Source organism: Mus caroli, chromosome 3 (assembly GCF_900094665.2).
Source record: "Mus caroli chromosome 3, CAROLI_EIJ_v1.1, whole genome shotgun sequence".
Classification (NCBI taxonomy): Eukaryota; Metazoa; Chordata; class Mammalia; order Rodentia; family Muridae; genus Mus; species Mus caroli.
In genome coordinates, this window is record NC_034572.1 from 130,587,231 (window position 1) to 130,611,691 (window position 24,461).

General features: G+C 37.9%; 1 protein-coding gene across 1 annotated transcript in view; it reads left to right on the forward strand.

Annotated features, from left to right (window-relative positions):
* Emcn (endomucin) overlaps positions 1–24,461 on the forward strand; it is an 85,417-nt gene that overhangs the window by 49,293 nt on the left and 11,663 nt on the right. Inside the window, exons 5-8 of the mRNA XM_021158495.1 lie at positions 14,145–14,183; positions 20,810–20,899; positions 21,134–21,187; positions 23,064–23,159. Of these exons, the coding sequence (XP_021014154.1) occupies positions 14,145–14,183; positions 20,810–20,899; positions 21,134–21,187; positions 23,064–23,159 (279 nt within the window). The remainder of the gene's footprint in view (positions 1–14,144; positions 14,184–20,809; positions 20,900–21,133; positions 21,188–23,063; positions 23,160–24,461) is intronic.

Sequence of the window (24,461 nt, forward strand, 5' to 3'; positions counted from 1 at the left end):
CAGGCTTAGGAGTTCTCTGGTGGAATTTTTAGGGTCACTTATATATACTATCATATCATCTGCAAAAAGTGATATTTTGACTTCTTCCTTTCCAATTAGTATCCCCTTGATCTCCTTCTGTTGTCTAATTGCTCTGGCTAGGACTTCAAGTACAATGTTGAATAGGTAGGGCGAGAGTGGACAGCCTTGTCTAGTCCCTGATTTTAGTGGGATTGTTTCCAGCTTCTCACCATTTACTTTGATGTTGGCTACTAGTTTGCTGTAGATTGCTTTTATCATGTTTAGGTATGGGCCTTGAATTCCTGATCTTTCCAAGACTTTTATCATGAATGCATAGAAGGTAAATGCTAACCTGGCAATAATGAAGGGACGGGTTCTCAATAATGAAACAGAAGGAGGAAAAGGAAGCAATGGTGATTCCACCAGTTTCTCTGGAGTCTAGATGCTCTCTTGGATGTGACATCTAGCAGGGAGAAATAAATAAATGGGAAGCAAACACATGATGTCTACAGAAGAGGGGCTGAGAAACAAACATACCATAGTTAGGGCAACTAACAACGAGGAGGCCCGCCTGGTGGATGAAATGAAACAGGCTTAGGTGGCATTACAATAGGAATCAATCTCTTGTCTATACATGGCCAACAGACCACAGTGAATTCTAATGAAGAGGACAGGGTAAAAAACAGAGCAACGCGTGGTCTTTTTCATAGCTTCAAAAGACATGAAACCAAGAATCTGGAAGAGGAGGTCAGGGTGCTAAAGTTCATAAAATTCGTCTGAGCAGAAATTTCTTGGATATGACCATAAAATCATAGATGAAAAAAAATCACCTGAAAAAATAAATAGACAAAGTGGTAATATTTTATAGATACTAAAAATCTTCTAACTTGAAATAGCCATGCATTTAATAAGTTAGTTTGTTAAATATATATATATATATATATATATATATATATATATATATATGAATGATACTCAGACAACTCAATAGCAAAAAAACACTGAGAAAATGAGCAGAATGCTTAGACATTTCTCAGTAAGAGAATAAAAATGGCCAAAAATATACACTCGTTTTAAGTCATAATGAGATATTACCTCATATTTTTGAATGTTTTTTATTAGAATGATGAAAATGTTGATGAGAATATGGGAGAAAAGAAACCTTGGTAGGTCATTGGTGGAAATATAAATGAGTACAAACACTGTGGAAGGCCATATGGATGTTTCGCAGAAAATTAAAAATAGGACTACCATATGATATATACATATGGAAATATATACAAATATATACAGAGATACAGATATATAGATAGATAGATCCAAAGAAATTGAATCTATATCTGGGGGACATATACTTATTTCCATGTTTATTCCAGCCACACTAAAAATAGCTAAGATGGAGAACAACTATCAGTGCCTTTCAACAAATAATAGATTAAAAAAGAAACGGTGGTGAAATGTATATAAAATTGAAGAGTATTATATCTTTATGAAGAAAAAAATCTCGTGTGAGAGTGTGGAAGAACTTGAAGATCATCAAGTTAAGTGAAATAGACCTAGGATAGATACAAATGCTTTATAATCTCGCCTATGTATGGACTCTCATGAACTTTTTAACACCTCTAAGCTTGGCAGTACAGGCCAGAAATCTCAGCAATTTAGAAAGCTGAGGTGAGAGGAACCCAAGTTCAAAGCTGTAGGGATGCATAGTGGATTCAAGGCCAGCCTGGGAAACTTAGCAAGACTCTGTCTCAATTTTTTTAAAAGATGCACTCACAGAAGCAGAGGAAGAATAGTTACAAGAAACTGGAGGTGGGAGCAGTTTGGGGTAGGTATGACAATATTCTGTTAGATAGCAAGAATCAGTTCTGGGTTCAACCTTACAACATAGCATCACTGTTAAAATAATAGAATATATGATGGAAAAGGATAACACTAGATTATTATGCACTGTTATGACAAAACAACAGTTAAGTAATATAAGCTTTCTAATATATATATATATATATATATATATATATAGAGAGAGAGAGAGAGAGAGAGAGAGATAGATAGATAATTAGATAGATATAGATATAGATAATTGGATATGCAGCTTACAAGTGTGTGTTACTCTTAGGTTTTTTTAAATCCTGGATTTTTGTTGTTGTTTGATTTGGTTTAGTTTTTGTTTGGGCTTTATTTTGATATTTGTTTGTTTGTTTGATTTTTTTTTTGTTTTATTTTGGGTGTGTTTTGCTTTGTTTTGTTTTTTGTTTTGTTTGTTTGTTTGTTTGGGTCTTGTTTTGGGTTTTGTTTTTGTTTGTTTTGTTTGGTTTTGTTTTGTTAGCATTACTGTAACAGGTACCTGACCAAAATAATTTAAGGGAAGATGATATTTTTGCTTAGTGTCACAAGGGCCAATCCACAGATACTTGGTTCTGTGTGCTTGGACAGAGTTTACCAGTGGAACTGTGTAAAAAAGAAAGTGGCAGTGGGGACTCCTCATCCCATAGCAGACAAAGAATAAAGTCAGGCTTGGTACTGAATCCTATCATCTCCCAAAATAGTGCCAGCTGCTCACCTAGTGTTTAATACATACGCTTGTGAGGAATAGTTCATAGACATAGTATACATGTTCAGAGTATAGCATTCTCTCCCTGGGTCCCAAAGGCAAGACAACTTAAGTCCATTTCCAATATACTTTGTTAATTGACACAAACTAGAGTCACCTGGGAAAGTAGAGTTTCAGTTGAGGAATTGTCTCCATCAAGCTGGTCTGTAGCATCTCTATGAGTATTTGTCTGTTTGACATGGAAGACCCAGTGCTCTGTGAGCGGTACCATACCTGGAACGGTGAGTCTGGGAAGCTTAAGGAAGATAGGTGAGCAAGCCAAGGGACGCAAGTTAGCACCAAGGTTTCTGCTTCAGTTCTCCAAGTCCTGCCTCAAGCTCTTACCCTGTCTCTATCAGTGAGGGACCACAACCTATAAAGCCAAAAGAAGCCCTATATTCCCTAACTGTGTTTTATGGTAGCAACAGAAAGGCAACCTGGGACCACACATTCGTCTAAAACTTTATCAGTTCCTTTTATTGAACTGTTCATTCCTTAGCTTGGAGCTAGTAGTCTCTTTTTTGTTTTGTTTTGGTTTGGTTTTTTTTTTTTTTTTTTTTTTTTTTTTTTTTTTAAAAAATTTGTTTTTGTTTGGTTTCTTTGAAGATAGGGTTTCTCTGTGTAGCCCTGGCTGTTCTGGAACTCACATTGTAGACCAGGCTGACCTCAAACTCAAAAATCCACCTACCTCTGCCTCCCAAGTGCTGGGACTAAAGGCAAGCGCCACCACCGCCCGGCGGAGCTAGTAGTCTTATGTCTCATATTCCTATAACATGTGATGCTAATTGAGCCTTGTTCATGAAAGAAAAGATAATTCAAGTCATAAAAAACTCACTATGAGACAAAATATACATAAAATGTAATCAACTCAATGAGCACAAACAAAGGCTCTCACAAAATCCAGCACTTCTTCTTGAAAGAAACACTCATCAAAATGGGTAAAGGGAAATTCCATCAACATAATGGATTTAGGGGTAAAAAAAGATGCCTGCAGCTGACTTCAGACTTAGAGGAGAAAAGTGTTAAGCTTCCAATCTTAACTCAGGAATTAAGCAAGGGTGCCTGCCTCACTACTTCAACAGAGCACTCAGCATCCAAAGCAGTTAGACAAGGAAAGACATAAGAGATATGCAAATAGGATAGAAAAAGGAAAACCAGCTCTGCCCTGAGAGGGCAGGGTCTGCATATTAAATAATCCCAACCGACAACAACAGAAACAAACAAACAAACAAACAGAAAATCAGACTGAAACAAAAGCTAAGGTTAATAGATGAGTTCAGCAGATGCAGAGGTCATAACTTCAATGATTTTATTTTGCACTGATAACTAATAACCTCTAGAGGAAATTAAGAAGACAAAATTATGTTAAACATGTCCAAAATAATGAAATACAGAGGAATAAATCTAATCAAGAAAATTACATCTGTTCTCAACTGTTTGTTGAGATACTTAGACTTTGGATCTGTTTAATTTCATGGCAAGATATTTTTTTTATTTGCAAGCTTTTTCTAATAAGGTTTTGATTGAAGCAATGTTGAAACCTGACACTCAAGCCTATACAGACTGCTGAAAAAATGAATCCAATGGATACTGAAGGAACATATAAAGCTGATGATTTTCATATGGAAGAGTGCTCTGTAATATATCATGGACTTGGTTAAAAAAAAAAGTCTCAGCATCTTACATAATTTGTTAAAAAATTATCCAGTATTGAATTTATGCCAGCACTGTAGTGAAATCTATAACTCCAAGTCATGGAAAGAAAGCAGGGGTTCATATTTGATTGTCTAAGCAACCAATCTCAAGAAATTGGGGTAAAAAAGGAAAAAGAAAAAAAAACAGAAGGTAGAAAATAATAAAAAGAAATGTGAAACTAATGAATTAAAATAAAAAAACAATAAAGGAGATGAATAAACTATCAAGCTATGATTGTGAAGGTGACAGGACAATAGAAACTGTGGAGAACCTGCAACAAAGGAGAGAAATGCCACAAAGGAAGCCTAGGAAGGAAACAATCATTTGACCCAGTGACCCAAAGACCCAAATGCATGTCGGTGAACTCCTGGAAGAAAGAGTGATAAAGGTGGGCAAAAAATATTTCCCCCGTATAGTTAAAAACAACAGACAAGCAGATTCAGGAAGCGTGATGAACACAAAATAGAAAACAAAACAAAACAACAGAAGGAAACCACACTAAAGATAAAGAGAAAAATCTTGAAATAAGCTCTTGAAAAAAAAAATGACACATTAAGTAAAGGAACATGGAGAATGACAGCAGAGCTTCCTCAGGAACAATGCCTGCCAGGAAACAGCAGAGAACGTCTTCCCTATTGCAGGGGAAACTGTCACCCTCGTGTTCTGTGGAGTCTTTTACAGACACGCAGAGCAGCGACATTTTATTATGAGTAAAAGCATTCAGCGGGAGAGAAACAGCACCAGACGGAAAGTCAGGAAAGAGCGCTGAGAGTGGCGAACTCATGCATGGAGACAGCATGCCTTTACCTCATTTCAGTCTCTTCAATCGAGAATTAATTGTTTGGCTAAAACATAACAAGTACCTTTGAGGCATGACATACATGCAAACAATATGTAGAACAATATAGATATATGTAAACAGTCTGAGTTTTGAGATAAGAGAGGTAACTATATTGTTGTAAGCTCAATAATAGAGAAATTGTAATCCTAACAGAAATCTCTATCTGGCACTGGACAGATGGCTCAGGCCTGTGTACCACCTACCCAACTTCCGTCCTCAGCACCATTATCAGTCAGCTCAGAACGCGGCTTCAGGGGATCCAGTGCCCTCCTCTGGCTTCTTGAAATACCTGGGCGCATGTGCACACACCCATGAACAGACATACACATACATATAATTAAAATTATTTTTTTATTAAATGCTCAATCCAAAATGAGCTGAATAGACAGGAAATTAAATACAAATGTCAGGCTCTGTAGCTTTAAATCAAGTACTGCGGTGACAGAAATGACATTTATTGTATGACATAAAATGGCTTAAACATTTCTCTTATAAAAGTAAGTCTTAAGCTGAACCAAAATATGGCCCAACTATGTTCAGAATTTAAGACCTAATGCCAATATTCCTCAAACTATTCTATAAAATAGAAACAGAAGAAACACTACCTAATTCGTTCTATGAGGCCACAATTACTCTGAATCCTAAACCAGAATTAAAGACAGAACCAAAACAAAACAAAACAAAAAAACCTTTAAGTATAAATAGAGAGTTTAATATTGCAGGAGTTGAGTTAACATCAGATGAAAATGGTTTAGAATAAAGAACTTTTTAGGCTTAAATAAGGTTATTTCAGTTTAGTCAGAGCACTAAACATCTCCACAGCACTGTGTGAAAAGGTCTAAACTTTGACACATTTTGACGATAGACTGCGTACATAAGAAGGTCCATGATACATGTTAATCCTAGGCTCTGGCTAAATAGCTAGATAATGTGGATATGTTTCTTTGTAAGAGCAAAGATTTCCTAACCTGCTTGTGCCTTTTGCTATCTCACAAAACATGAATCGCCTTTCAGTTATAATCGTCCAGTGTTCAAATAGTCATTACCCAAATAAAGAAGAAAATTTTTGTTGTGGAATAAAATCTGACAATTGAAATTTTAGGCATTCTATTTAAAAATAGAAAGTGTGCGTTAGTTGGGGATGGGAGTCTATTATGTGGAGTGTTGAGATTTACACTACTTAATTCTGAAGACGCTTGATGAAACGCGCAAAACATTTTCAATAAAACAAAATTAACTGCAAAACTATCTACAAAAAATAAATCTCTTGGTCTGAAAACCAGAAAATATAAAGGAATGGATATCTCAACTTTGAAAAATTATGATTAATTGATTTATGTTTAGGTAAGTTTTAACAGGTGCATGATGGCACTAAAAAGAAATTACTCCACTAGCTAGTGAGTAACCAATGAACACAATGGAAATAAGCATTTCCCAGAGTCTAAATGAACTCTAGTGCTCTCATGGGTTGCCAAGATTACCCCTCTGAAATACAAAGCCATCCACCCTGGCTCATTTCTGTGTATGAACTATATCTGTGGTCCCTGGTTCATGTGAATGGAGGTGCGAATTTCTGTTTTCCTTCATTCATGAGGCTTAGAAGCATGTCTGTATTCACATCCCACTGAAGAAAGCTTTTATTCTTATTTTCAGTGAAATGCTTTCTAATCCTTCACATTGGATTATATGATTAACCACTGGAGCAGTGGTTCTCAACCTTCCTAATTCTGTGACCTTTTAATACAGTTCTTCATGTTGTGGTGACTCCAGGTCGGAAAATTATTTTTGTTGCCACTTTATAACTGTAATTTTGTTACTATTGATCATAATGTAACTACTGTCTTTTCCAACGGCCTCAGATGCCCCATATGAAAAGGTCATTCAACTCCCAAAGGGGTTGCCACCCACAAGTTGAGAACCACTGCATTAGATACACACTGTTAGTTTGCTGGGGGTGCTTGTGGCAGTATTTATAGTGTACATACAGAGCTCTTACAGAATCATAATAGTATAACTATGGAAAACAGACAATATTTTCTTCCACCATTTTTATTAGGTATTTTCTTCATTTACATTTCCAATGCTATCCCAAAAGTCTCCTATACCCTCCCCCCACCCACTCCTATACCCACCCACTCCCACTTCTTGGCCCTGGCATTCCCCTGTACTGAGGAATATAAAGCTTGCAAGACCAATGAGCCTCTCTTTCCAATGATGGCCGGCTAGGCCATCTTCTGATACATATGCAGCTAGAGACACGGGGGTTAGGTTGTATTGTGTTAGGAAGTTTGATCTTTAAAATTCCTCTTTGAGTCACTGACTTGAATTAACTTTTAAAAATTGTTCAATATGAATTTTGGCTTGAGATTTAAGCAATTTAAGAATTTAAGCAATTTCTGAAATTATCTTATGCATAATTCTGTCATATTGTACTATATACTTATAGGCCGTGGCAGACATAACATTACTAGTTATCAAACCTATGCATCAGTCCGCTAAAGAATGTGGAAGAGACTCCTTGTCCTGTGTACTAAAGACTTGACTCTTCATGTAAAAATAAACAGGCACACCCAACTCAATTGTATAAATATGCCTTCCTGTTTAATACAGCGTAAAATTATATGTATACCAGAGGAATAATTAAAACACCTTTCTCTTTTATTTGTTAACACTAAATGGTGACTTGCATGTCCGTTTTATATAGCGATGTACCTGCAGCTGCTTAAAAAGTTCATAGTCAATCAAAGGACATCACAGCAACTCACCCCCTCACAATTCTAATACCAGAAAATCTGTACTCAGGTTTGCATTAGGGTTCAGTCTAGAGGCCTAGAATAGCCTGCCCCTCCCTTTCTGCTGACTGCTGGCTGCTCTTAGGTACCTTGGCTTGCAGTCTATTACATATGCTCTTATCTTCATGCCACCTTTGGCTTGTGTGTCTGTACAGCAGTCCTGCTCATGCTCTCCTATCCAGCTATACTCGCACTTTCATCAAGGATTTGTTAGAGATCTAAAGCCTTCCCTAGTCTACAGGAATCACATCTCAAGATCTTAACTAAATTATATTTGCATAGCTTCTTTTTTTTTTCAAATAAGGCCATAGATTCCATATCCATAAAGCCTTTGGAGGGATGTCAGCATGAAACACCTCCCTCCAGGGACTCGTATTGTCCCTCACTGTACCCAGATACATTGTCAAGTATTCACCATCTCTATATTGCTCTCTTTTCCTGGGCACTGACATGTGGTTCAAAAGAAATGCTAATAACAGGGATATTTTTGTAGACCAGCATCTGAAGTGGACTGGTATTACATATAAATCTATTAACCTTTTCACCCTGAGTCTCTCTAGCTTGAGACTAAGGTATTGAAATGTGACATTGGCTTTTCTCATTCCCGGTGATATATCACACACAAGGTTTGGGTTCCATATATGTTCCCCAAATTCTTATCTTAAAAGCTTGGTCCTCACATAGCAAAGAGCAGAGGTTGGACTTTGGGGTTGTGATCGGCTCAAGAGGGCTCTTGCTTCATGATGGTGCACTTCATTTATGGGTGGCTTTGCTGAAATGGCCTTTGTCAGCTTGTCCCGTTATGTTTCACCGTGCCATGATGCCTCACCAGAGATCAAAGCAACACAACCGAGAATCTGCAGACAGATAGCGCAGAAACTCTGAGCCCAAAACATCCCTGCCTTGATTTCTCTTAGGGAGTTTGCCACATTTAGTTACAACTATGTACATTTTGTTAGTAACTGAGAACAGATAGAAAAAAGGAAAGCACAGAAGGGTAAATGGTATTAGACGAGTCCAACACATGGCTTGTGGCTCACACATACCACCAAGAATACAGCCGAACACACAGTAATAAATTAAAACATTAGGAGACACTTCTGAAATTGTTTTCTTACACTCTACTGAATTGAGCAGAGATTCTTAAGTGTAGATCATAATGTTATGTAACAACATCAGCAGATATGGTGGTAGGAGAAGTGAATTCAGTGTTTATAAATAGATTGGAAAGAGACAACCTATACATGGCCAGAAACTAGCGAGCAAGCAAGCGAGCGAGTGAGAGAGAGAGAGATCATTATTCCCTCTGCCTAGAATGAAGTCTGACACAGCTGAGAAAAGAGAATGGGGAGCAAGATTTTGGATTGATAGTAAATTGAAACAAAACTACATGCAATAAGGAAATTTATTTGGCAATCTATTTATCATTTATAAATGCTATCATTAATAATTTATATTACAACTATTATGCATGTCTACTTTTTAATGATAACATTTATGCACAATGAATAGATTTCCAAATAAATTTCCTTAACACATTATTATTTATGGTTTATTGTATAGCTCACTTTTATACAAAAAGAGTATATTTTTACAGTAACAGAGTAGACATTTTAGAGATGCTACTATCTGACCATGAGAATAGACTACACCCAAGTCTTTGTTCTTGAAAATACCACACCTGTCTTAAAGCAAACGATAGTGTCTCTGATTATGCCAGGAGCAGGCTGAGTTCATGGTTATGAGTAATGAGTCACAATTCAAAATGCTTAGCTAATTAAAAAATTAAATATGAACATTTATTTGTTCTGTGGCCTTTGGTCAGCTATGAAGCTCCTCTGAGCCTTGGGTTTTTCATCGAAAGTATGTAAAAGAATAAATCTGGGATGAGGAGATTGCTCACTGGGTAAAACACTTGTTCTGTGAAGATATTCTCAGCACAACCTACAACATACAGCATGACTATGTACACCTCTACCTGGGGCTGAGGAGCAAAGACAGGCTACTCCCTGAGTTTGTTCCACAGTCAATCCAGAGGTGGGTGGGCTCCAATTCAACCAATGAGAAACTAAAGTGGAGAGCAATTGGCAAGACACCCAACATCAACTTCTAGACTCCATAGACCTAAACACGGCCAAGCACACCTTCACACACTGAAACACACAACACACACACCACAATATAACACAACATACATATATACCAATACACACTGCACATGTACACACTCACCATACACACACAAATTGCATCCTCATAGCATTCTTATGAACATTAAAATGAAAGGAAGTAACAACCTTATTGAATGTTCCTTTCAAACCATCAAAGAATCCATCTCATGCCATGTGATTGTCCCAGAATTCAGAAAACATTAATTTATCTGAGTAAATGTTACTTTATAAACTTCTCCTTTTATCTGAGCCACTCACAGGGATTTAACCATAACTTTCTCCTTTGTCTGGCCAGCTATTTGCTGTCATTTGCTGTGGGTACCAACAGGAGGGATCTGGAGAACAATCATTTTAGTCACATGCCCTAGTTTAGAGAAACCAAAAAGAATCACATGTCCATGTCTACTGATTTAGTATCAGATGACAGAATACAATGTAAATTGGTCATAACTTATTTTACAGAAAAAATAGGCATAAATCATATATAAAAATAGATCTCTATATTCTTTGTCCTGCATTTAGCATCACATTTATGCCACTATTGTTTATTATCAGAAAACACAGTCTCTTGTATGAAATAAGCAAAGTTATTTGTTGTATTGCTGGTAAAGCTTTCTGATTCAAATTGATAAGGTTTAAGCTGAGCTTTGGAAATATATTTGCAGTTGTCAAGACCGCAATTTCATAGTACAGGATAAAACTCAACAACAGACTTCAACAGTTCTGTCTTTGACTGATCTTCCAACTGTGAGATATTAGCAAAAAGCATCCCATATGCATTTGAGATTTGACTTGCCTCATTTCCTCTACAGATCCAAGTGTGGCCTTCTGACAGCACATATGTGTCCTTACAGTTATAAATAAAAACCAGAGATACTCACATTTAGCCATATGCCTTAGCATTCATTTGTACTGAGATTTTTATATTCTCCAAACTGAGTCTAGGTTTGAATGTTGTGTACATTTAAAACAGTTTGTTATCTTCAAACTATTTCCTCTATTTCAAGAAAGGGGCAGACATTCTTTTGTTTTGTTTTGTTTTTCCTGGAATGATGGCGATCAGAGCCAGGTGTTGAGCATGCTAGGCAAGCATTCTTCCACTAAGCTATACCCCAAATCCTGATTCATTGAAAGGTGATTTCACTAAGGAGCTCAGACTAATCTCAAACTTGTGATCCTCCTGCCTCAGCTTTCCAAGTGCTGGAATTATATAGAGTTGTGTCATTATGCCAAGCTGTATTCTATTTTTGATTAAAATTTGACATCTGTAGAATTTTGTCCTCAGTATTTTATTCCTCCATGTGCATAAATAGGTATGGGCTTTGACCTCAGGCTATTCTATATAATGAAATGAATTGATGTGTTTTTTTACATTCCAGAAAAGTTTCGGGGCACAGTTACATTTCCTATCTGTTTTACTTTCACACAAAATTATGCATTTTGGAGGCTAAAAGAAACTCAAATAAAGGAGAATTTGAAAATTTTGTCTGATGCAAGCTTAAAATATTTTATTCTGAAACAAGTCTATCAGCAGGAAAGGTTGTGGCCTGATATTAATAAAAGGAACAAAGGGTTTTGATTTTCTTTGTATTCTAATCCTATCTGCTAATAAATATTTTAACTGCATCTTCCAAGTGCGGCATTATGCCTCCTTCAAAAGTATTTTAATTAGTTATCAAAAGCAGGAATTAATTATATAAGCTATATACTTAGAATGTTTAAGAGGAGAAAAACTGTCTATTTCAGTAAGAGCAGATCGGTTTGGAACCAAAGCCCTGAACTGTCATTATGGCTCCACCTTTAAGAAAGCAAATAAATTTCTCTCAGCTAATATTTGCAGATCTGAAAGATGGGAATAATATCTCTCATAAATATCACATTTGCAATCTGTTATTCTTTTCCATCTACTAGAGACATACTATGGCACATCCTGGTAATAGGTATTGGAATTACAGCTTTATAGAAGACAGGAAATCTATTCTCAGGGAAATACAATGCGTCAGACAATAAGCAATTCTTCAAGCAGAAAGTAAATGTTACTGTGGTAATAATATTGAAGTGGAGCAAAAAAAAAAAAGGTGCAAACTGGTTTGAAAGGGTGTGCAGAGACAGTATAAGTAGGTGGCTTAAGAGAACCCTGAGGCACAGTGAAGAACAAGAAAAACCCAAGTCTGGAAGAACCCTGTGTCTTTGAACCTTTGATCTATTAACATCAGGTACAAGGTGGAGCAGAATTAAAGAGTGAGCTCATGGGTCAGTGAACTGAGGAGTGAGCTAGGGTTCCTGATATCCTATGAAGACTGACCAGTACCAGTAAGGAACAGTGAGTCAAGGTTAGATTTTAAGAGATTTTCCTAGGAGCTCTTTAAATTTAATGAACAATGACAGAGCAGGTGCTGGGAAAGACTGAAGTTTGAAATAAATTGTTTTCCTAGAGCTTCCAAATGTGTGGGAATAAAAAGAAAAGAGACCCCAGAAGGGCCACTATTTTCTGGCCTTAAACAACCAAAAGAACAATGGTTCCTTGCACTGATCCAAGAAAGCAGGAGAAGGAGTAGGTTGGAAGACACCACTCAGGGCTGCTGTTTGAGCTGTGACGAGTTTGAGCTCCTAATGTTAGCTGTTGAACTGAGTACACACAGGGAGCAAATAATTTGTGAATGTTGTTATTCGGCTCCGGTTTGTTTCAGAAGTATTTTCTATACTTTTCACAGAGCAAATCCGCTCCATGGTGCATGTCTTCAAAGTCACTGAAGGGACTGTTTATGGTGATTCTTGAAAGTGACTGTCCTTGTTGGCATTCTTCCTGGACTGTAGCCACCATCCAGGAATCCCATAAGTTTTTAGTGTATCTCTCTGGCTCTTCTTGCAGCTTTCCCAGGTAAAATGAAGTATCAGGCCTTCGTAGGACAATAGCACAGGATACCCCTCTCCACACAGAAATTAAAGTACTTATGGTTCACTTTGTTCTATTTAGGTATTCCATGAGTAAAATTATATAAAAATGACCTATGTGGAGATTTATAAACTAGAGAAGCAAAATATGAACCCCTGCGTATCTTTTTCCTTTTTTTTTTAATTAGATATTTTCTTTCTTTACATTTCAAATGCTATCCAGAAAGTTCCCTATACCCTTACCCCACCCTGCTCCCCTACCCACACACTCCCACTTTTTGGCCCTGGCATTCCCCTGTAATGGGGCATATAAAGTTTGCAAGACCAAGGGGCCTCTCTTCCCAATGATGACCAACTAGGCCATCTTCTGCTACCTATGCAGCTAGAGACACAAGCTCTGGGGGGCACTGGTTAGTTCATATTGTTGTTCCACCTATAGGGTTGCAGACCCCTTCAGCTCCTTGGGTACTTTCTCTAGCTCCTCCATTGGGGGTCCTGTGTTCCATCCTATAGATGACTGTGAGCATCCACTTCTGTATTTGCCAGGCACTGGCATAGCCTCACTCAAGACAGCTATATCAAGGTCCTTTCAGCAAAATCTTGCTGGCATATGCAATAGTGTCTGGGTTTGGTGGCTGATTATGGGATGGATCCCTGGGTGAGTAGTCTCTGGATTGTCCATCCTTTCTTCTTAGCTCCAATCTTTGTCTCTGTACCTCCTTCCATGGATGTTTTGTTCCCTATTCTAAGGAGGAATGAAGTATCTTTCTAATAAAGGTTTGTAAAACTACAATTACACCCTTTCCTTGGGCATTGTGTATAACTGAGTTCATACTGAAAAGCAGATCTGAGAAGTTGGAACAGACATCTTATAGTATACAAAGCCTAAGACGTTGGGTACTTTAAGAGGAAGTTACAAGTGCAGTGATTTGTACCCGTGACAATGTCATGGTGAAAATGTTGCTTAAAAATTAAGAAAAGTTAATTGCTTCTTGCTCTGAGATTTCCTGCAATCACAAAGCCCCTTGAGTCTACTATCTGGGGGAACAAATGAATCCAAAAGAAGTTGATGTCTATAAAACTTACCTTTGAAAGAACTGTAAAACTGGATATTATATTCAACACTTAATTTTAGTGTTTTTATTTTTCCTTGAAAGCTGAGAATCAGAGTTCAATCAGAACAACGGAAATATCAGGTAAGTTCATTTTCTCTTCTAAGAGTATTCATCAGAATATGCCACAAATGAGGCCATCTAGGAGCTCATATAAGCACATGCATATGCAAGCTTGCAAGCACGGTGAATCCGAAAACACTACAAGACAAGTAAATATCATGAGTTTAAAAGGCTGAAACTAGAAATATCCAGGATATGCGTGAGGAGCTAAGTAGATATGATAGAGTTAGGTAGAGCCAATCTTGGGGAAGGGAACGCACCTATAGATATCTTTCCCCAGTTCTGGCTGTATCTATCAGGGTGTCCTCTCAAATGAGTACTTTTGCACAAAATCTGGTCCTGTCATCCAAAGGGATGTTGTAAATAACAATAACCTGAAATGGAAATACCAAGAAGCCCCCATGTCTGGACACCCGACTTTTATCCTGAATTAACATGCTGTAGTGGAGGAATGGAAGATGGGACGGCTGAGTGCTCTCTTGACCTTCTGCATCTGTAGAGGATTCTGATCTTCCTGCTTTTCCCCTGTTACTAACGCAGATGACAGATCTCAGAGGTTCTCATTCCATGTGCCCCCTAGTTAATACAGAGTTAAAAGATGGAACCAAGAAGGTTCTGTGAGTGACATGTTTTTCCATGTTGTAACATGAAAATAATCACATGGTCTGAAGATATGTTTGTAGTTCCTACTCAATAGAGTAGGTTACTGTGCAATGGGTAGCTTCTTCATGGGTGTGTAACATGAAGAGTATTTGTACAGTTTCTAAAGCAGGAGAAAGGCAAACTTTAATGGACAAAGGTATAATATCTTAAAAGGCTTCAAACTGCATATGATGCCATGCTAAAGATGCAGAATCGTATGTTTAATCTACTACCACCAACCAAGACAGCCAATAAGCATTCATTTTATTTCCATTATCTATAATGCTAAGAAAGATTTGGGGCCTACCATAAAAAGGTCACTTAGGGTGATTGGTCAATATTACAAATAGCTATAATAAACTACCAGTCATGGAGATATAACGTGGTGCACCCCAAGTGAGCTTCAGGCAACTTTATGAACGATCAAATGAGGTGCACATACTTTTTGAACAAAAAGAAGCTAGGAGAAAACGATCAAGAGTTCATCAAAGAAACGACCTTTAAAACTCCAGACTGCCAGATTGCCCTAGCTATTCATCTTCAGATGAGCTCCGAGCTAAGGAAGATGCGAAGGGAGCCATTAAAAACTTGTGTGAGGTATGGATTCCCTGGAGGTTCAGACATGACATCACACAATATTACAATTTAAGCAGTGCTGGCATTTGCCTTTGCTTAGCCTTATTTTTCTCACCGCTGAGCTTTCTCTTACTTTGACAAGAGAACTCATCCCCGTGACTCCTCAGGAAGAACACAATCCAGAGGATGGCCTCACACCCAAGCAATTATTGGCAGTGCAAATTGGAATCAATGGGATATTTTTTTTTAATGAAGCTGTAGGGATAAGGAGGTGGGGGTGTATTTGGAAGGAATTGTGAGGAGGAGTTGGAGTAAATGTGATCAAAATACATTGTATAAGACTCTTAAATATTAATAACTGCTTAAAAGATCCCAGAGTGAAAGTGAATATGTGTCTCATTATATTGGAGGAAATAAATATCATTTGCTCTAGTGTTTTATAAAACACAACTATTTATCTCAATTCTCCAGATGAATATAGCTAATAGGATATGTGTATATAAAGATATTTGGAAGGATTTTGGAGCCTGAAAGTTTACGTGACCCTGCAGTGAACAAGCTGGAGTCCCACCCAGCAAGCTGACAGTATAGTAGCCTAAGTTTAAGGATGCAGCAACCAGGGATTCTGACACAGAAACCAGCGATCCTGATGATGTGGCTTCAGGCAACACAAAAGAAGGGTTGAGGAGATGGCTTAAAGGCCAAGGCTTTTGCTTAACAAATGTTAAGAAGTTGAGTTCAGTTTCCCATAAGCCACCTAAGAACAAATGTCATAGTGCATGTCTGTAACCCCAGCGTATTCGTGACAAAATTGGAGCTTGACACAGAATGATCTCCAGAAGCTCGCTGGCCGGCCAGCCTGACGCACAGCGAAGGTCCCAAACAAGATAGAAATCGAGGACTCACACTCAAGCTTGTCCTCTGAGCTCTGTCTATGCCGTGTGTGTGTGTGTGTGTGTGTGTGTGTGTGTGTGTGTGTGTGTGTGTGTGTGACTAGAACAGCAGTGTCTCTGTTCTCCTCTAGTGTTCAGCACAATTTATAAAGATTCCATGGTACCTTCTTTCTTCAAATTTGACTTTCTGCAATGTGATTGCAATGTGGACATTAAACTTGGTAGGAAAGCAGAAGCAAGAACAGGCAAAAGAAGACCATCCGTTAAACCATTAGAAAGGAGGGGCCATGCTGTATGCGCAAGTTCACTGCTCTTCTCACCTCCAGGAAGCTCTAAAAACTGAGCCATGCAGCCCTCTGTGCAGAGGATTGTCCATTGGTCTCCCTAGTGGCAGAAACTTGACATTGCTCAGTGAGGATCCATCCACTCATGTTAGGAATACATCTATCGTAAACTACCTAGAGTCGGTAGCTTATGATTTTGTAATATCAAAATAAGTAATTGACTCTAGAACTCGCATTGAAATATATGCTCTACTCTGTGATCTCAACAGGATGTTTAATCTCTCTGGACTTCAGATTTTGCTTTGTAAAAATATGAGATGTATAAGCAAATAGAATAGTCGTAAAAAAAAAAATCTGTTGATCCCATGACAGAATAGAAGGAAAATAAAAATGGTTTTAGAGCATATTTAACTTACATTTTACTTCTCTCAGTTACTCTCTCAGGTCAGACCTGTTACCTCATCTCCATGAACCACAGAACCTCACATCCTTAAAACACAAGATTAAACACACTTTCTTAGGGAAAAAAAATTACCTGGTACATATGAAATAATAATATCATGCCTCATTTCTCCTTGCATTGCATACCCAAATTTCTGGCATTTAGTAAACTGGATAAGGAAAAGACATACATACATACATACATACATACATACATACATACATACATATAAATTAAACTGGATAAGAAGGAGGAAATCCTCCCTCAATATTACTTTCTATACAATTATCTAAAGTAAATAGATCTCAGTTCATAATAATGTCCAGGTAAGAATATGTTATTATCTCAGGTTAATCACATTGATGTCCCAAAGCAAAGTGAATGACAGTTAATATAAATCTTTGACATTCCTGTACAAATTAGCTCAGCTTATAAAGGTAAGCTCTGAGCAGAGTAGGCATCTATCTCAACCAAGTAAAGGCAGAAAAACACCCCTCTGGTGTTCTACTAACATAGACATCACCAGCTAACATCATAGACATCATCAGCATATGCACATAAGAGACAGGAAAAAGTAAACCATCATGTGACAAGAATCTACCTTCTTAAAGCTGGAAGAAAGGTCAAGGATTTCTACCATCATATTCCCCTTGGCTAACACAGCTATACCAACTGCGTGCATAGCGTTCATCATCTGAACTTAGTGTGTTCTAGCTGCTTTTCTACTCAACAATTTCATTTCTGATGAAGGAACCCCAGCATCCTTTCCTTGAGTGTCAGGATGTTCAACATCAACATGCCAATGTCAGCATCAGCACCTTACTTGTTAGTTAATACCAAGTGGACAACACTAAAAACTTATCCATACAAGTAACACCAAATGGACTCAATAGTTTATGTTTATATATTCATACACATGTATAAAAATAATAATAAACACATGAACGTAGGATGTAGTGAAAGGCTAGAGAGGCTGCCATCAGACAGAAAAGTAAGTCTGATGTGGAGAGAGGGCAGGAGAGGGGAGCTGGGCACAAGCCTCCTTGATTGGCATTCATGCTCAGGAACTTTTAAAATGGTCATCAAGGAATCATCCAACCCAAAAGAATTTTGGAAGGTATTTGAGGTGCTCAGGAAGTGGTGGGCACTATTACCTACAAGGCTTTCATCAGGCTTGGGGAAATCACAGCCACCTACATTTCCACAACTTCAGTCCTTGGAAGACCATTCTCAAGTCAAACTTAGATTTCTTACAACATAATTAAAGTCTTCTGTTAGTAAAGTCCCCAGCAACTTATGAAGCTTACAGGAAAAAATGTATACCTGGTGCTGCATGCCTTTGACCCCTGAACTCTGGAAGGACAAGAGATTTTTAGCCATCTCTACCTAATAAGTCCAGGATAGTCAGGGCTATATAGTGAAACCTTGTCTACAAAGCTGAAAAGTGGCCCTGCTCAGCACATGTAGGGAAAACATGAACACATTTCAGAGCAATAGGTTTGGCTCTCACAGCACATGCTTCACATAGCTTGATCTGAATTTTGACCTGAAGTTAATAAATTGCATTTAAATTGTGACACAATGCCTCTATAGCTCAATAAACAACACAATCACAAAAATCAGGACCCAGTGCAAACATGTATGATCTAAAAGCAACATGAGTTCCAGCTTCTTCCACTTCTGACTTGAGAAAAATACACCTGAAACATAGAAATGTCTGACAGGTCAATTTCACATGGCTATACTCTGAATTTTTTAGGAAATTAGACAAACTCTCTTTAGTTGGAAAGTTCACCTTCCTAAAGGACATTATCATACATTATAACAATATCATACACCACATATCAAATAATGTTATGTAATTTAAAATAACTATGCTAGGGTCATTTATTCTCCTAGTCCATTTACTCTAACTTAATCTTTATAGCAACAATATAGTGTAAAACTATTATAACCCCATTTACAGGTAAGAAAATCAGACAGAAAGAGGTTAAATCACTTGCCAAGTCTCCACAGGAAGTGAGTTTTGCAGCTAGAGTTTAGCTCTGGCACTCAGCTTTCAGAATCGTGTTCCTAACTACTCCATTATCCTTCACTTGGTTCTTCTCTGACAATGGTATTTTGGTAGAATTTTGGAGTAGCACATTTTTAACACAATAAATGATGATCATCAGATCATACTGTGACTCCTGTTATAGTCACAGAAATGTGTGTGTGTGTGTGTGTGTGTGTGTGTGTGTGTGTGTGTGTGTGTGTGTGTGTGTGTGTTTAATTCAGAAAAGACTTCTTAAGAATTCCAGTTACAGGAAAAAAATCTAAAATAGAAACTTGCAAGTTTCTGCTTCAGCTGTGTTTACCATTCACTTAAGAAGGGTTACTACTGACCCTGGACAATCAAATTCATTTTCATATGGAAATCTTGGGGTGGTATCATTTGAATCAGAAATTGTCCTAAATCAGCCCTTGGCCTGAAAATGAGGAGGGAATGAGAGAGGCTGTGGAATCTTGAAAACTAGCTGTTCTGAATCCAACAGCCATTGGTTACACAGCAAGCCCTCTTGTCCTCTACCAGAACACCTGAAAGACTATTCACCCCAGGCGGACCTGGACACAGGCAACCACTACTAACAGTATGGAGCTCTCTGCCGGCTCCTGCTCTTTTACTTAATTTTTTCTTTCTTTTCTTTTTTTCCCTCTCCCCCCCCCCCCACCCCTTGCTTTGTGCACTAGCCTGACATTTCTCTTTGTTCCTATGGGCATGTATCCAGCTCCCTCCCACAGATCTCTTGCCTGGCAAGCAGAGTGTCGACTCTCAACATGATTCTGCCCCCACAGAGCATGCAGCGTGAGCTATGCTGTGGGTGGCAGAGGAGAAAGGAGCCATGGCAGCCCTAGAAATATCAATCTCCCTGGTGTCATTATGCATGGCCTCAACACCTCTACGGGGTTCTAAGCAAAATGGATGTGTCAGTGCAAGGAAGCGGTTAGCCTTGTTTAGTGCACTCTGGCTGAGGCAGGAGCTGGTGGTAGGGATGGAGAGAGTTAGGCCCTTTGCACTCTGGGAACTTTGTAGAAGGATGAAGCAGCAGCTATGATACAGGAGTATGATAGTGAGATGCAGTGCATGATGTTACATATATTAAACGATGTTGTCTTATAGTTAAATTTTTAATAATTTTTAATAATAATAATAATCTATTTAGTCCTCTGATTAAATATTGAAAGGACATATTCCTTAAAGGAAAAAAGATCGTGGTCAAGGATTCAATCTAGCAGTCATTGTCAACGGAAGATTTTCATGTAGCTGTAGAGTCTTACGGAAGAAAATCAAGGAGTCTCTACCATTTCTCCCGGACTTCTTATCAAAGGCTACATAGTGATGTTCTATCTTTAGCCATTGGCAAATGTCATAAAACCAGAAGCTTTCTGCATTTATACCTATTTTAAGTATGTGTGATGGTGTGAGATGGGCAAAATAACATTTCCCAACATTAAAAATACCTGAAAGGTGGCTAGTGTTTGTCACAGATTTACATCTCACAAGCACCTCGTGCTTTTGGTTTTACGAACTGGGGACTAGAGTACGGAGACTTGCTCAAATTTTCTTGGCCAGTTCTCTGGATAATGCAGTACTGATATCCAGTTCATGTGATGCCAAAGTCTGTCATCGTTCCAGGAGAAATTATCCTCTTATACAGAAATAAAGTGTTTTCCCAGATCTTTAAAAATGCAGACAGTCTAAAGCTACAAAGAAATCCAATATGAAGACTCAATACCTAAACTGAGCCTGGCTTTGTGATTTTCCTATAGTTACTACTCAGCTACTGGATCCCTTGCCGAAAATCACTGCAACACCCTCTGCATCTCTAACCACTGCACACACCATGTCACCGCTTCAAGGTATGATTTCTGTGTATCTAAATGGAAACTTCTTCTACATTACTGTTCTTTGTGAAATAAGCACAATCCATCTTCATTTTTGAAACATACTCTTGCAGGGTGAGGAAAAAATTTGCCTTTGCAGCATCATAACTATAAATCATAAGTATTTCCTTAAATGGGAGTAGAGGGGGGTTATGTGGATTACCATATCCATCAAAGGTGACTGAGTTGTTTTCTTTCTCAAAATAACAGACACTGAGGATAGGAAGACTACAACCACGCCATCAACCACCCCCTCCTATTCCAGTGAGTAACATATGTATCTCCGTTCATGGAAGTAGACATGCAGGGTATGTAAATGACAACAATGGAGGGATGGAGCTGTGGATAACCTGTTTCAACTATACTCAGCATGTAACTCCATTATAACCCAAACTACAGCCTGATTGAAGAACTCTTCATAAATCTGATCTTAGTTACCACACCATGGCCAGTTTCTTTCTCTTTTTTCTTCTTGTTTTTCTTTTCCACTTTTGTCCTACAGTAAACAATTACCAGAAAAGACAAAAATATAGCTTAATGGAAGTATATTCAGCTAAGGCAAAATCTCCAATCTCCACACTAGTAACTTTTTATCCAAATCACCATGCCAAATGCCTTAAACATATTCATCGTTTGTCAATTAAACATTCCTAAAGCAAATAAGTTATTAAAAATGTCTTTCTAACCTTGATGGAGTTTTATTTTATTGATTGTAATTAATCTTATTTTAACATAAACATATATAAGCAATATAACACCTTACAGATGTGCTAAGTCTGAGTAAAGAATATTCAAATAGTTATAGTTTCTTTAGTAATTAATTAACAGCAAAGTGAATGTATGTGAAGCTGGAATTCCATGTGATTATTTTTGTTTCAGTAAAACCATTTCATTGAATGATATATCACAGAAAAAAACTGACTCATTGATTAATGCCATTTTTATTTTGAAATACTAATAATGTCACACAAAATCCATCTTAAAGTGTGCTCAACCATTGACTCTTTCTTTGTCTTGTTTCTTTTTTCCTTGTTTAAAAATTGATTATTTTATTTATTTACATTTCAAATGTTATCTCCCTTCCTGGTTTCCCCTCCACAAACCCCGTATCCATCCTCCCTCCCCACTGCTTCTATAAGGTGTTCCTCCACCCACCCACCCACTCCCACCTCACCACCCTAGCATTCCACTGATCTGGGGCATGGAGTCTTCATAGGACCAAGGGCCTTTCCTCCCATTGATGCCAAATAAGGCCATCCTTTGCTATATATGCAGCTGGAGACATGGATCCCTCCATGTATACTCTTTGGTTGGTGGGTTAGTCCCTGGGAGCTCTGGAGGGTCTGGATGTTGATGATGTTCTTCCTATGGTGATAATGAAGTGTAAATTACCCTAAAAAATATCACTGCCCCTTGATAAATAGGTAAGAGGCAAGAATGCAAGTAGATGGGATACCTGACTAATTCTCCCACACATTGATCCTTTGCTACAATCACTAAACTTTTACCCTTGCAAACGACTATTACTGTAAACTCAAAACAAAACAAAACAAAACAAAACAAAAACTCTGAAAACAGGGAAACCTTCCTCTAATTCACAACAGCAACACACCCTTAAAACACATGGACACATGTGCATACCTAACTATTTTGAGCTATGTTGTTAGATTTTCTAAAATGCTATTTAATTCATCTATTTATGTTTTTTTCACAATTTTCTATTTTTAAGGCAACATGTTGAAAAGATATTCACAAGTCTCAGCCTTAGAATTAGAACCACCCAGTAAGCTGCATCTTTTTTTCAAGTAATTTTATTATAAAGTACAAAAATATATATAGTAAAGAGAACAGTTGCCTTTAGTCTCCTCTTTCCTTACTCCCCAAGCCTCCAGGAAGAAGGGAAGCTATCTCTCTGAGGTTTGGTAGTTTGTTTAAGAAAGGTTACAAGGGTGACATCAAGTGGATATGTCAGAAATGACAAGCAGAGCAAACCCATAAATCATATTCATCATTGCCTGAAATATATTAGTGGTTTGATAGGATGTTGTTTCAAGAGGAAAGCACACGTGTTCTATCTGGTGTGGTCTGTTTGTATGGAATCAGCACTACACGAGCTAACAATGTTCCCAATACTTTTCAGGTATCATTTTGCCTGTGGTTATCGCGCTGGTTGTTATAACACTCTTGGTATTTACTCTGGTGGGTTTGTATCGAATATGCTGGAAGAGAGACCCAGGTAAGGACTGGCCTTTTGTTTCATTTCATTTTGTTTTCCCAAAAGTAGAATGGGTGGTTGCTTAGTGCGACTGTGACCTTCAACTGTCAGAAGGAGAAGTGTTATAGTGAAGACAGACAAAGAACGGGGGACCAGGTGGAGAAAGTCTCTCCACACTGTTGGCAGAAGCAATGTTTAAGGTTTGTTAGTAGAGCAAATATAGATAAGCAATTCATGCTAGCGAAACGCCTCCAGTGGTGAAGATAGTCAGAGGTACAAGCTTCAAATGCCCGGTGCAATAGGATGCATGGTCAGAGCAAGCAAAGGTGTATGGAAATTTAGCTTAGAAGTCCATCATCTCACGAATCACACTCCGGGACCCCTTCCTATCCTTAAGAGGCTCAATGTCTTTCCAACATAGCTATCTTCTATGGCACTGTTATGTACTTTATCCTTTCTTTAAATAAACTTTCTATTTTAGAGTAGATTAAATTAATATTTTAAAGTGAATAAGTTATAAAGGTAAGATATTTCCTCATATTCCTTATCTAGAGTTCCTCATCATCTTCATCATCCCCACCATTATCATCTACTACAACAATAACAACAGCATCATGTCCTCATAATCAGCTTAGCTTAGGACAGTAGATTTGTTGGAGCAAAAGAACCAATGTTGATGAATTATTCTAAACAAAATTCTCTATTTTATTCATATTCCTTCTTCCTTTCTTTAGTTGTTTCTCAAATCCAAGGGTTATGATGTCTTTTGACTTAATGCTTTGGCTATGCCTGCCTCTGCTTGCTTAGCTCTGCCATGTTACTCCAGTTCATCTGCCCATTTCCAGACCTCTGCCATGGACTTGCTGTGAAGTTCAAGTCTTCATACATTTATCCATACTTGTCCTTTTCCTGGAACATCAACCCCACCCACCCCTTGGCTTTTAGAACATACTTGCAACTTACCCTATAGGATTCCACCTACAATAATCTATTGTACCTTTTGATGACACAGCACTTCATTAAGCGGAACATATCATACTTTTAACTTTTTTTGGTTGACAAAATTGGATGACAGCTTCATGGTGCAGTAGAATTTTTACTCTGCTCTGTGCCTGCTTTGCCTGGAAGCCCATCAATCATTGTCCCGGGATAAACTACAGAAACTTCACCTTGCCTTTTGCTAGATATATAGCAGCAGACTTTATTCTATTTTAAAATGGCCATCTTCCCTTAATTTTCAGTCTATTTCACTAACAAAATTCTACCTGAGCCTCTTAAGCTAGTAAGAAGGTAAAAGGTGTTTATTTTTATACAGCTTATAAG